A 15,229-nucleotide genomic window follows, 5' to 3' on the forward strand; every position below is an offset into this window, starting at 1 on the left:
GTTGCCAGGCAATGGGCTCCCTTGTGTACCACTGGGCACCACTTCAAGTACCACACATAGTATGAGTACCACTGCTTGAGAAACACTGGTCTAAAGGGCAAACTAGATATGATGAAGTAGCAGATGTGCCTGTTATGGCTTGCTCCAGGGTGTGTGTGTAAGTTGGAGGTCAAAATATCTGATGTTTACAGCATCGTTAGTCCTTAAGTCTTTCTTATTTAGTGAATAGCAGCTAGACTGGACTTACATCATTGAGACCTCACCATGGTCCCAATTTAGTCCCATTGGCACACAAAAATGACTAGGGTAAGTAGTAGCTAGATACTCCCCCTGTGCCTATGGTTGAGTGCATTGGACCTGATACTCACTAAAGAAAGCTAGGCCCATTAGGACTAGTGATACTTTGAACACCAAATGTAATTTGACTCTCAGTTTGGGAAAATAGCATGGGAAAAAAGATTAGCCCCTCTCCCTAGTGACTGATCAATCTTGGAGGCCCCCCCCCCCGCCTGTGGCTGCATTTGCCTTTTTTTTTTTTTTAATGTAGGAGATCCAGTTGTTAGAGCAATGTTGTTCCTAAAGGCAAAACAGAACATGACATTGGGGGAGCCAGGCTCAGTTTTCTAGAGGGGGGCTGGAAATGTGATTGCAGTAACAGTGCTGGTGAGTGTGACTAACACTTCTTCTTTGGGCCATTTTGTGGCATAAATTGCTTTCCACCTCCAGAGGGAAAAATTAGGGAACCCACAGGGACCCATATTCTCACCTGCCACCCCCGCTGCTGTTTGGGAAAAGAAAAAGTTGTGACATGATACACTTACAGAATTGTCGTTAAGCAGTTTGATAATTAGATCATTAACAAACCTGAATAAAATTAAGTTAATAGAACCAGTGATACACTGTTATTTATCTAGCTATTGTAAAGCAACACTAAAATTGAGCTGCAATTTCATGTGAAAGTATAATCTATTCTAAGGTAACAAGAAAGTCTGCAACTTCAGCTTCTTACACATGGATTTTCTCTTGCCCAAACCACATAAATTAGTACCATATCAGTGTGAAATATTTTAGGGACTACCTTAAAACCTCAGATATATTTTTTTTTCAATGCTGGGTGCGTTTCATAGTTATTGTTCTGGGTGAATGCATTAGAGTCAGCTCACACATTATGTTTGTGAGATGTATGCCTAAAAATGTAAGGCTGCAATCCTATACACACTTTTTTGGAAATGTCCCATAGAACTCAGCCGAGCTTCCTTCTGAATAGGCATGCACAGATGTTTAGAAGGCAAACAAATGTTTGTAAATATATGTATTCTACAACTAGTCAGGGAGATAAATTGGCTGTAGCTACCCTTAAGGTGACTGTTCAATGGCAACTGGTGGCCAAATCATGCGCTAAATGATCTTGTGTGTAATGAAAGCATTTGTGATTTTAGTGTGGTATTCCACTTAAAACCAATTCAAATATTATAGCATACTGCAGAGCAGTACCTAGTGTATTATTTGACAGAATTTCAAATTCAGGCTCCTTAGGGCAATATGATCATGTATGTTGTAATTTTGGTTCCTGTTATAAAGATAACCAGACCTACCAAGATGGGAAAATACTGATTAAAGATGCAAGTGTTTTGATAGGATGTGCTAAAAGTGTTTAGAGGAAATCATATGGTTTCTACTGAGAAGTACTGTGATCTGGTGAAGATGTGTTGTACTTGTACCTAAAGCCCCAAATTCATATTGCAGTTCAGCCACTTTCACCCTACTGTAGTTCTCCCCATCTGTGAAGTAGGAAAAAGAATTATGTGTTTCACAGGTTTGTTATGGGAATGACTGAAGGAACCAATTTGCACATTGACATTCTAGATCAGGGGTGCTCAGTAAGTCGATTGCAATCTACCAGTCGATCGCCAGGCAAAATGAGTAGATCGCAGGCTTCTCTCCTGTCCACGCATTCCTGCGAGTGAGCCCCGCCCTGGGAGTGATGCATCCCTGCGAGTGAGCCCCGCCCTGGGAGTGAGCTCCTGTCCACACATCCCTGGGAGTGAGCCCCGTTGACTCTACTAGGGCTGACTCGTGAGTAGTCCTGGAGAGGAGCCGCTGGCAGGCTTCTCTCCTGTCCACGCATCCCTGGGAGTGAGCCCCATTGACTCTCCTGGGGATGACTTACCTTTCCCCTGTTTTTGCACTGGTATGTATGGAGATCTCCCCCCCCCCCACTTCCATCTGTTGGTTCTGTGTGCAAGGGGTTTTGCACTGGTCTTGCTGTGATGTCTATATAGAGATCTTCCCTCCCCCACACCTTTCCCCTGTTTTTGCACTGGTCTGTATAGAGATCTGCTCCCCCCCCCACTTGTATTGGAATCAAGGAAGATCTGGTGAGGAGGTAGATGTGGTGTCAGCAGTGGCCCCTTTAAGGGTAAGGCCTGGGCATCCAGCAGAGTATGCTGCACAGCTGCAGCCACTTGAAGGCAATAGGGCCCTCAGGGATATAAGAGCACCTGAGGCAGGAAGGGCTCCACTTATTTATGTGAGTCAGCCTTTTCCTACAGGAAGATCATTAAGTCCAAGTACCATTCCACCATGACTGATGAACATTTGGAAGTGTGCTTGAGGCTGGCTGTCAGCAGCTACTATCTGGACTATGCATCCTTGGCTGATTCACTTCAGTGCAAGTCATCAAAGTAAACTCAAGTAATTACAAAAAATGTTTATAGTTAATTACGTTGTGTTGTGCAATATTGGCTCATGCGGTTACGCAAGGTACACCAACATACATTGTACACATAAATGTTATATGTTATGATGGCGTGAACATTGTAAAAAAACTCTGGTAGATCTCCAGGCCTTGCTGGGTTTCAAAGTAGCTCTTGAGCCAAAAAAGTGTGAGCACCCCTGTTCTAGATGGTTAAGAAATAGCTATTTGAAGACGCACAGGAAATTGCAGATAATGGATGGAAATGTTCATCTGATGAAGTAGGCTTGTCTGCTAAAGCTTATGTCAGTGGTTCCCAAACTTGCTAGGATCACAGTACCCTGCAGCCCTTACTGGCTCAGCCAGGTGCTGCCATCTTGGTTCATGCAAAATCTCACACAATCCAAGATGGTAGCACCCAAATCTAATGAGATCTTGTACAATCCAAGATGGTGGTGCCCAAATTTTGTGATGCAAGATGGCAGCGCCCAGGAGAGCCAGTGGATAGGGCTGCTGGGAACGTCCTGTGGCATCTCTGTGCATGTGCTGCAGTGCCCCAGAAGAGAGATGCACACTTTGGAAACCTCTGGCTTATGCTATAATGAATTCGTTATTCTGATTTGTTATTTTTTTCTGCAGCAGACTATCACGGTTAAAGCTAACTCTTAGGAAGCAATAGAAGAGTTGCAGTAGGCTGGCTCTATTTCATCTTCTTCCCAGGCTTGTTTGTTCTTCTCCATGGACAGAGGCTGTTGTAATTATTATCTACTGTTCTTTCTCAAACTGAGAAGCCCCAATTGCACTAAGAATTCCCCCCCTTCTTTGGTTTTATCTTTGTGCATCAGTGCAGATCTTCTGACTTGGGAGTTTTCTGCTGATTTGACTCTTAGTGAATTTGTATTCAAAGAATGCTCTGCAGGAAGGCATGAAATAGTTTCCCTGTAAGCAGCAAGATGCATCAGCCTGTACTGTTGACTTAACAAGTTCTGTGGAATAGTTAAAAAATAAAGAATGGCTGAGCTATAACTGCATCTCCATAGTGTCAGATCTGTGGGCCGCCTGGGGTAATGCCAAAGAACCAGTTACAGTGTTCAGAAGCAATCATAATTCTCTTGCATTTCTTCTTTCTGGAATGACATCTCTATGTAGCTATAATGGGTTCATGCCACAAAGCCATTGTCGGGGGGGAAAGGCATTGTTATTACTACAAGAAGTATTGTACCATCTCCATATTCTGACACATGATGGTCATAAGGAAAAAAGGGTGCTTTTCCATTTTCCTAGGTAATAAACAGTTCAATTTGGGTCTGAGATGCCAGACGTTACAGTTTCCAGCTATTTTATTGTAGTGTCATTCTAAGAGAACTTTACATTCAACAGTAATGTTTTCATCTTCTTTCAAAAGAAATCTGAGAAGATTGTTTCTCACCCTAACTTTGTGCTGGGTGCTAGCCATAAAATGGACTGGTGGCTTACAGGATGTGCTAAATTTTGGTATGGTTAGATGCTTGCAAAATTTGCTGTTGAGGGGGACTGGAAGAGCCCACCAAAAGCTTCTTCCACTCCTCCATGCATTTTCTGTGCCTGTTTGCAGCTATTGTTTTCCCCAATCCACTATCTGAATCCGCTATCTGAAAGAATTATAATACACTGTAGGATGCCAGCTAGCTAGGAATCACTTTGGACAAACATTATTCCATTATTATTATTATTTATATAACACTTTTTTACAAATCGTAGTTCATAAAGTGATTTGCATAGCAAAGCAGATCAATAAATGGTTGATTGCACCATATAACCAGTCATCATTCTTCTGGGTGTATTCTTGGTAACAAAGTCAGGATCACTTCTGTGTGATGTCTGTTTAAACGTGTATCTGAAATAATAGTTGACACATTAGAGAAATCTCTAACAACGAGAATATTATCTGATAGCCGCAGTTAACATGGGTTGGGGAATGCATGGAAAATAGTATGAAACCAAGATAGACTATTACCTTTTTCTTAAGGGTCTAATTTGTGAAGACACTCTGAAATATAAAATTGGAGGTACAATTGGTTGTTTGCTCAATCTTTTGCTTGACAAAAATGTAATTTATAAATGTTGCTGGTAGCAGTTTTGTTAATTTGTATTCATTGTGCTAAATCCGCAGGACTGTTTGCAGAGGTATCCCACAGATTTCAGTTTATTTGAGCATTCTGTTATTTCAACAGAAGTGGCATCATCTTAACAGTTGGGAGCTTCTGTTTTTCAGCAGTCAAACTCTTAGATTGGTGAAGGCAGCAAGCCTCTGGCAGATAATTCAGCTTTAGAAGAGAATCTGTATACTTAGGGTAAGCAACGACATCACCTGGAAGCAGGCCCAGATGTATGGAATATGTAGACTCACACAAGTTGTTTCTAGGAAATAAAGCACTTCATTTTTCCATTCTATCAGCTTGAAAAGCCAACAAAAAGGCATTGTTTAAACAAAATGGCTTCTGTGCTAGCAAGCTTAGAGACATGAAGCAGGAAGTTGAAGATCATTAAGTTCACTATTTCTTATAATAATAAAAAGAAACAACCCATGTGGTTCCTATCAGAGAAACAGCCTCTGTTCCCATTGGTGCTTCTTAATTAGTTTTCTTACTCCCTACTGGGAAGAAAAGGTCTGTAAGCCACACTTCTGTCAAGGCAAAGATGAGCAGCCCTTGATCTCTGTTCTTCTCCCCACGTTCCCCACCACTTGGCATGACTGATTGATCACCTCACCCTAGTCCTTGCTACCCTCTCCCTTTTAGAGGCTGAGCCCCTACACAGCATGTCTCCGATCAAGATGTGATCCTTGTTGCACAGCTGTGTTTGCGGATAGCTAACACTTACTGCCTTACCCTTCATTCATTCTGACATGCTAACATCCAAATGCAGACTGGGATTGAAAGTTATAATCTGTTAAAAGGATGACACCATGACAGTGCAGGCAAACATGCAGATTTTTATAGCACTTTATGTACATGTGTTATCTAGAACATATACATACATTAAAATATTGAGAGAATGTAAATATTAGGTATTTTTTGCATGTGTGGTAATTGCTCATATGTGTATACATTGATCCCTCATGGAGGCATACATAGATGCAATAATGTTGCTAGGGTAGTGTGGGGCAGGGCTGTGGGCATCACTGGGTGACACGCACAGGAGGGGTGACACCACTGCTGGCCAAAATTGTTAAAGTCATGGCTTTTAGGAATTATACCATCATGTTATATATCATCTGATGCATAATTTTCTGCGGAATTCAATGAAACAAACCACGTTGAAATATCTCTATTCTATCAAAAGTTAGGCCTAAAAAGCAGTGGGGGTGGGGCAATGATGCATTACTACAGTAATTGCCTGGGGTGTTGCCATGCTCACTGCATGCGAGGAGGTCCATCATGGGGGTTACACTGGGTGACGCAAACCCTGGTGATGTCACTGCACAGTTGTTTACACGTTTGTTGCTTGATTGTCTTAAGTCTCAGGTATGCACACATGCAGGTGAATAGTTAGCACTAAGGTGGTTGCATGAAACTAGCTGTGGAGACTGGGAGAGGGAGAGATAGTTGGGTTGGTCTGCATATTATTTGTACTAAAATGGGGCTTGAAACGTCTGGCAAGGATCGGTCCTCCATTTTTCTGTATGCAGAGCAAAGTGCATTGAAAGGCACTTCAATCTCAGTCCGTGACAAGACACAGCAGGTGGGTGACACAGACAAATGGAGTAGGGAAAGAAGAACAAGGCAACAGTATGGATGGCATGTTTCACATATCCTAGCTCTTCCTAGACAGTATATAGCTCACCACCTGCCCAACCTTTTGTGACTGAGTAATTTGTAGTACAATCATCTCTGGGACTCTTCTTCAGCCTGGACAGCTCTGATTCTTTATCCTGCCTTTTAGTCATAATTCTAGTTTATACTACTTCGTGATTCAATTGTAAACCAGCACTGCATGAATAAATTTATTCCTAGCAGCATCATGCCCACTCTGTGCTCTCAGAACTGAGCTTCCTTTGCTAAAAATGAGGCATATGGTTATAACCTTGAATAATTGTCTGAATTTTGAAGAGGTCTGAGCTATCTCCAGCTGGCACTTCGGAACTGCATGCCAAAATACCGTGGTCTTTTCAAGTCGACATGAAGTCTCCCAAGCAGACCTATTTCTGTGAGGTTTCCTGGTGCGTTTAAAACCCAAGAAGCTAAAATAGCCTGCATAACTTGACACCCTCCTATTGCTTGAACTGTGCAGCCCAAAATCTATTTAGCTTGAAGTCCTTTGGACTCTCTTTTATACACACCTGTGGAACTAATAACTTGCTTCTCATTAAACCCACCACCGTGCACTCTGGAACTCATGCAGAAAGAATGCTGATGCCAAAACACAGTAGTTATGCTACCCCTGCTAGCTGGCTTACGAGCTTTGATGTGTAGCATAGGGATCTAATTTCCTTCTTATCATATGTAGTGTAAGGTGGCAGTTTCAGATTCAGTATCTTTTCTTGAAACAATCCCATAACAGGTTTGCTAAGTATAATGTCTGAACTTTTTATGTGCAGATATTTAAGTTCTTGTCCATTCACATTGTTTTTATTCGGTTTTACACGCACCTTGTTCTGATCTGATGTACCTACAACTCAATCCTATGCAGTTGTAGTCCATCCAGCCTTGTGCTTTAGTGCCTGCATGGCAGTGCTGTTCCAACTTACATCAGATCTGACTTCTGGACAAATGTCTGGAATGGAACCTGGACTTAAGTCAGGGACTAACTGTAATGAGAATTTATTTATTTATTTATTTATTTATTTATTTATTTGCTTACTTACCATATTTTTATCTTGCCTTTCTCCCCCTAAGGGGATCCAGTATAACCATCCTGATCCAAATCCTAGGATCAGTGTAGATATACCTATGAAGTTGGGTCTCTGCTTTTCTTTCTGCTCCCTTGCTGCTTATTTCTGTCAAGAACAATGGGAGAGTGGTATAATAACCTTGATCAAATGCATGCAGGATGAGTGAATGCACTGGCTGCTTACATTCAGTTAACTATCTGCCTAGAGGTCTGTCTGGATACTTGACGAAGTAGCTCAATGAAATGGTGAAGAATAGAAAATCACATACTGTAGAGCCTGATGTGATTGGCTGTATCTAGGTTAGCTGCTACCAGCTTCAGGTGGTGCCAACATTAATTGCAAGTGCATTCCCTTCTTTAGGTGTGAGGGTGTGTCATAGTGCATTAGACGTAATTCACCTGCCTGGTTTGGTGTGTAGACTAAGGCTCTATTTATCACTCTCTGGAGGCCATGTGTATCGAGAAACATTGTGCCTGATGATATCTGAGAAGGAACTGGTTTGTTTCAATACTGATACACAGCTAAAGTTGCTAGTGCATAATCCTCCCTGAAGCCACTGCAGTTAACTAGAATATTTATACTGTTTAGATGTTTGGTCTACCTCCGAAAAGGTTTTATTTCCTAAGATTTATTTAAAGCAGCATCCAGGGTCTTTCATGCTGAACTGTGTCTGGATCTGAATATAAGATGTAGTTACTCTCAGGTCAAGCCTATTGCCAGAAGGTGGTTAAGTTTCAAAGAACAACACCAAGCCTGTTTTATTAAGGAGCTGAAGCAGGAGAATTGGCAAAAGTTTTATAGCCTGGGTAATCAACCAGGTAGAAAGCAAATTATGCAGAAGACAGGGACCTCAGTCCCTGTAACCTTGAGGTATGGTGCAAAAAACATCCAGAGCTTCTGTTTCCCTCTGTTATATATGAATGCAGTGAAAAGCAGATATCTGACTAAAACTGTATCCTGGCCCAAGTGCCCTAGCTTTCCACATCTGCATTCTGTTACAAGGTAAACGAATTTCTTCACCCCATAATGAATTAGGCCAATGGTTCTCAAACTCTTTAGCACTGAGACCCACTTTTTAAAACGACACTCTGTTGGGACCCACCTAGCTTTTCAAGACTTTAAAAATGGTGAAAGAAATAGTATTGTTATTTATAGATAATTTTAATTGTTAGAAAAAAAACTTGATCCATTTCTCTTAATGAGGTAGCCCTAATGAATAGACTAAAGGTCTGAGAGGCTTACAGCCCAATCTCAACATGCCCTGGAACAGGCAGGCCGACTGGCCTATGCTACATCCAGAGTGGTGCTGGGCTGGGTTGCAGTGCAACTTGGAGTAAGGGCAAATCCTTCTCCTTACTCCGTGTAGTGCGGCAGCTGCCCCATGAAGCTACTTGGATCTGTGCCACCTAAAGAGGTGGCGCAGATATGAGCAGCCTGATGTAAGGCCAGGCTGCCCAGGAGGGGGGTTAGGATCCAGCCTAAGTACCGGATCCTGATCCCGCTGCCCCTCCTGGGCGCAGTCCTCCCACTGGCCTGGCCACTGCCCACTCTGGGACGCCTTTGCTCTGACCTCCCCAACCCCCTGTGCCAGCCACCCTTGGCCGGTGCAACTTACCAGCTGAAATCTGGGAAGTAGCGCAGGGAGACTGGTGTGCATCCTTGAACTGGCCTCACTGACTGTAAAGGAGGTGTGAATGTGCCTTATAACATGTTTGTGACACTCCCAGGCCGGCGCAACGAACTTGCGCTGGCCCAAGGTGACCCAGGATTGTGCCCTTAGTTATGTGACCCAGCCTCCACTTAACCCCACTGCTTGTCATTGATGATTTACTTAGAAAAAAACACGTCAGAAAAAAGATGCTCAAATATTTATCTCCCTGTATTTACTCAAGCTTGCAGACTGCAGGAGCTCAACTCTCTGCAGGGCAGTTATCGGACATTTGATTTTTGAATAGTCTCAGGACTTGAGGCAATTAATTATCTGATCTTTCCATACCCTATATTTTCATTGGAGGCTTTGCAGGATCCGCCAGAAATTGGGTCATGACCCACCAAGTGAGTTCGGATCCACAGTTTGAGAAACACTGAATTAGATAAATTAACTAGTGTCCTGTGTTCTTATCAGGGCTGTAATTCTGTACATAATTACTTGTGTCTGTAATGGGGGTTTCATTGACTTGTGGGAATCCCAAATATGCTACCTTTGAGTTCCATCATATGAGAGAGAGAATATATGTGCAATAAAATAGACATAAGTAAAATATAATTGAGGCATCAAGTGTGCAGTGGCCATCACAGATCAAACATCCCTTTTGTTAACAACTCACAACATCTGCTATAAAATATAATATTTTTCAGTTAAAGCACACACACCTTCCCATATTCAAGCTAAAACACTCATCAGATAGTAAGATTTGGTCAAGAGTGCTTTAGTGAAGATTGAAGTGGCAAAAGACAAGGAAGAAGGAAAATAGAAGGTATTTATTTATTTATTGGATTTATATTCCGCCTTTCTCCCCAAAGGGCACCCAAGGCAGCTAACAATCAGGATTAAAATACAAAGCAAGATAAAATACAAATAAACATTAAAATGGTAATTGAAGTTGAGTGGCAGCTATGCTGAAGGAGGAAATTTTATGAGAGGGGGAAAGGCACTGAAACTCAACTTGGAATAATTCCACGAACTCCATTGTCTTTCTCCTCATACTTTTCACATGCTCCCAACTGTTTGTTGTCCAGAGGGCTAAAAACTAACGATGGGGAGACATAAAAGCTAAGTTTTTCAGGGTTCCTGTTTCTGTGTCAATACAAAAGTATTCCTGATACAACAACTGGCTATACTATACTTGCTTATCTACTGATATGGACTGATATGGGATATGATGCCTGATCTCATCTGATCTCGGAAGCTAAGCAGAGTCAGGCCTAGTTAGTACTTGGATGGGAGACTTCCTGGGAATACTGGGTGCTGTAGGCTTATACCAGGGGTGCCCAAACCCCGGCCCGGAGGCCACGTGCGGCCCTTGAGGCCTCTCAATGCGGCCCTCAGGGAATCCCCAGTCTCCAATGAAACTCTGGCCCTCTGAAGATTTGTTGGAGCCCGCTCTGGCCCAACGCAAGGGAACTCAGCGTGAGGGCAACTATTTGACCTCTTGCGTGAGCTGTGGGATGAGGGCTCCCTCCACTGCTTGCTGTTTCACATCTGTGATGCAGTAGCGGCAGCAAACAAAAGGCCAGCCTTGCTTTGTGCAAGGCCTTTTATAGGCCCTGAGCTATCGAAAGACCTTCATTCATTCATATAAGTTCATCTTTAATATATTCATTTATGTAAACTTATGTAAATTTATTCAAATTTTAAATGTAAATTGATTCTTTTTTCCCTGGCCCCCGACACAGTGTCAGAGAGCTGATGTGGCCCTCCTGCCAAAAAACTTTGGACACCCCTGGCTTATACCATAGTCTTTCGAGACTGAAGGTTACCAACCAACAATGGGATTTTTTTAATGAGATTTTTTTACTTTTGAGCAATGTGCAATGTGGTGGAAAGCAAGTTCTTTGGGTACTTTGATGCTCATTCTGAATGGCCCAACCTGTGTCTCAATTCATTTATGTCCCCTGATGCTTTCCCCGTCTTCATCTAGGTTTCTCCTGAGTTTCTGATGACAGAACTGCCTTCCAGCCACTTTGTCTAAAGAGGTATCTTGATTTATTAATCAATTAATCACAGCAGGCTAAGTAGCTATTCACAGGAGATAAACAGTGAAAATAAAATGTTTGAACATATAATAAAATGGAGTGTAATTAATATGACCTCTCAACAGTGAATACTCCTTTCTCCTCTCCTCCTTGTAACTCTCTGCACCTCTTTCTTTCAATAAACATTATCACTGTGGAGCTGTTTGCTTTTGGATGCAAAGTTCAGACTGGTTCAGACTTCCCCCAACAGAAAATGTAAGCCTGGAATTACAAGGGCTTTCAGGAACAAACAGCCTAAGCAGTGCCTGGGTGGTCAAGGGAGCGAGTGCCATCTAGACAGGTAGCTTGTCCCCATCCACCCCAGTGCTGGACCCCTGTCAACATTGAAGGACAGGCACTTTTAACTTTTCAAGGTGTTTTTCTGTATTAATATAAATATACAAAGAGCAGTTTGTCATTGTTTCATGTCAGCTTATGGTTATGAAGGGAGTGTTAAGGTGAAATAAATCATTTGTTATCTTTTGGAAATCTAATATAGTACAAATCCTGTCTCCTCTGAAATGCATTTTGCTCTTCAGTGCTCCTCTCTCAAGATTTTTTTCATATTGCCACCACTGAAAACAACAGGGGATAGTCATAAATTATGAGTCATAATACTATGCATTTCTACAAAGCTTCCGGGAACATTTGGCTGTTTTTGCAAATAGAATGTACATCTTTATCTGATCCTGGTCTTAATTTGTCTTAAATAAATTGCTTAGAACAGAGGTTTTCAGACTGGGGCATTGCGACGCTCCAGCCTGAGGGCCCTGGCCTCTTTCTCCTTAAGGGGTGGGGGCAGTGAGGAGGCAGCGGCACGATCCACTTTCACTTCTGCTGACCTGCAGAGGCTTGCGCAGGGCTCCCTGTGCTCCAGGACGGCTACTGCAGGGACTAGTGAGTGCATCCCAGTCCCTGCAGCTCCCCTGAGCAACATGATCCTGGGGATTGTGTTGCTGCCTTCACCCCGCTCCTGCTGTCTCCCCTGCGCCCCTGCAAGGACAGGCGAGGCCTGTACAAGAGGGACGGGCTTCACTTGAACCAGAATGGAACCAGACTGCTGGCGCATAACATTAAAAAGGTGGCAGCAGCTTTTAAACTGATCCCTGGGGGAAGGCCGGCAGGAGCCATGGGGCATCCAGTTTGGGACTCCTTATCCCTATGGGAGGAGGATGGGGAGGTTAGAGAACAACAAGACAAAGGCAGAGTAGGAGAAGAAATTTGGAATGGTAGTGTGATGGGATGTGATAGACAGTTTGGCACAGTGAGAGGATGCGGGGACAAAGGAGCGAATAAACAGCCCATCCTGGGGCATTCCGTGTACAAATGCTTTTATGCGAATATCCGAAGTCTACGAGCAAAGGTGGGAGAACTGGAATGTCTAGTGACAAGGGAAAATATTGACATAGTGGGCATAACGGAAACCTGGTGGAATGCGGAGAATCAGTGGGATACCGCAATCCCGGGCTATAAACTCTACAGGAGGGACAGGCAGGGGCGTGTTGGAGGTGGGGTGGCTGTTTATGTTAAGGAAGGGATAGAATCCAGCAAAGTAGAGATTGAAGGTGGGTCCGACTCCACCGTAGAATCTCTGTGGGTTAAATTACCAGGCCTGTGGAGCGGTGCAATACTGGGGGCGTGCTATCGTCCTCCAGACCAGAAATCGGAAGGGGACCTTGAAATGAGGAAACAGATCAGGGAGGTGACAAGGAGGGACAGGGTTGTAATCATGGGGGACTTCAATTATCCTCATATTGACTGGGTCAATTTGTGTTTTGTTCACGAAAAGGAGACTGGATTCCTTGACGTGCTAAATGACTGTACCTTAGAGCAGCTAGTCATGCAATTTTTTAGCAATTTTTTCTAGTCAATTGGAAAAAATGAGTCATAAAACATAAACCTGTATTCTGTCCAGTGGTGGAGACAGTCTTGGTTGTCTTGTATCACCTATGCAACCTGGCTGTTTTGATGGTGAGAATCAGATCCTTTTTCAAGGCTGCACTCCTATATACCTTTACTTGGAAGTAAGTTTAATTAAAGATGGGACTTGCTTCTGTGTAAACATGAAGTAGCTTGCACTTCAGGATAATGAATAATTAACATTAAATTTGTATGGTTCACAATGAAAAGCTTTTGTGTTGGTCTGTTTATGTTCTTGGCTTGATCTGGAAACCTAATTCAAAAATCAGGGTTGTTTTTTTTTTATGTGTGAGGCTTAAATCATATTATGGATAATTTTAGTGCCGTTTGCAAATGCCATCTGAATGGATCTTCATGATTTAACTCCCAAATGGTTATCTCAACATATTCAAGACTATGACTACTAATTTAGAGCTGGGCTTAGCATGGAGATTTTAAAATTCTAATTCTTGAGACCACCTTTAAAAAAAAATGCATGTAGTAACAAATATTGTAGAATAGATTTAATGATTGCTAACTCAGTTTCATGGTTTCTTCTTTTCTTCTGTTTGATTATTAGGACCCAGCATTCTCTTCAGCGATTCATGACAGGCTGCAGGTGCCCAACACCACCCGCAAAGCATGGAATGAGAGGGACAACCGGTGTGATGTGTGTGCCACCCACTTGAACCAGCTGAAGCAGGAAGCTATTCAGATGGTCCTGACGCTCGAGCAGGCTGCCAACACAGAACATTGTGATGTTTCTCCTGGCTCCCCTCCTCCCCTCCCCAACATTCCCACCTTAGTGGGCTCTCGACATATGGGCAGCCTCCAGCCCAGGGACTGGGCATATATGTCTGCTCCTTATGCTACTTCCAACTATGCTGGCTTTCTGCCTAACAAGTTCAGCGGGAAACCGAACAACATAGGGATCGTTAATGGGATAGAGAAGAAAAACGGTTCCTTGGGACACCAGGCAAAGGTCAGTGTACAGATGGCCACCAGTCCCAGCAATGGTAACATCCTGAATTCTGTGGCTATCCAGGCTCATCAGTACCTAGACGGCACCTGGTCCTTGTCAAGAACAAATGGCATTACTCTGTATCCCTATCAAGTAAGTGGCATTGGAAAGGTTTTTTGAAATGCTTGAAGGTTGGTGTCCTCATAGTGATGCATCTCTATCTGTCCTTAAATGAGGCGCCCGATTCTAATTTTGAGATTTTGACATGCAGTTCCTCACTGTCAGCAGAACAAATGCTGAACGATTAAGGTGAGACAGAGCATTACTGTTGAAACGTTTTCGACAATCCCTTGTTCAGTATACATTTTAGGCCAGCTGTAGACTAAAGAAGAAGGGTTGCATTTGTGAAGAGTGCAGTGCTCTAGATACTGTCGGATTCATTTTGGATCTGAAAGAAACACTTTGTGCTTGGTTTCACTTGACTTCCTTGTGCTGAACAGTGCCAATTTTAAATTTAAATGGTTTGTTTTCCATTATAAAAATGTCTAAAATGCATGCCTTTCCTTTTTTTCCCAAACCATACATTTCTTAAGGCTACTGAAAAAAGTGTTAACTAGTGAGGAGAAGGAAACCATGTACTCTTTTGTTAAGAAGGAGCTGAAAATTCTGACATTACAAGCACAAAATGGTAGCACACAGTTACCTATCAAGGAGGGATATTGTCATGGAGGTAGAGAGCAAATGTCATGCTTTTCAGTATCAAAATTGTTCTAAAGAACAATTCTAAAGAAATGCCTGCCTCATTTCTACATTTAATGAAGTTTCTCCCCACTGAATGATAGCTATGAATACTTTAAGGAAGATGTATGAAGTAATTAAGTGATCATGCTGTAGTATATGCAGTGGTTCCCAAACTTGTACAAGGGAGTTGGGAACCACATAAGTTGCTTCGGGGGTGGGGAAATGGCAGCAACCGGATCCCCAGGATTGTGTCACTGCCAGGGCAGGGGACACGGTTAAGATTAACCTTAAAGCAAACCTCTGGTAAACTGAAAATCATGATCAG

General features: G+C 42.7%; 1 protein-coding gene across 1 annotated transcript in view; it reads left to right on the plus strand.

Moving 5' to 3' along the window:
- The window catches only part of KIF26B (kinesin family member 26B), a 377,549-nt gene that overhangs the window by 118,082 nt on the left and 244,238 nt on the right, over positions 1–15,229 (plus strand). Inside the window, exon 3 of the mRNA XM_066617657.1 lies at positions 13,783–14,316. Coding sequence (XP_066473754.1) covers positions 13,783–14,316 — 534 coding nt within the window. The remainder of the gene's footprint in view (positions 1–13,782; positions 14,317–15,229) is intronic.

The sequence above is a fragment of the Tiliqua scincoides genome, chromosome 1 (assembly GCF_035046505.1).
Source record: "Tiliqua scincoides isolate rTilSci1 chromosome 1, rTilSci1.hap2, whole genome shotgun sequence".
NCBI classification, from domain to species: domain Eukaryota; kingdom Metazoa; phylum Chordata; class Lepidosauria; order Squamata; family Scincidae; genus Tiliqua; species Tiliqua scincoides.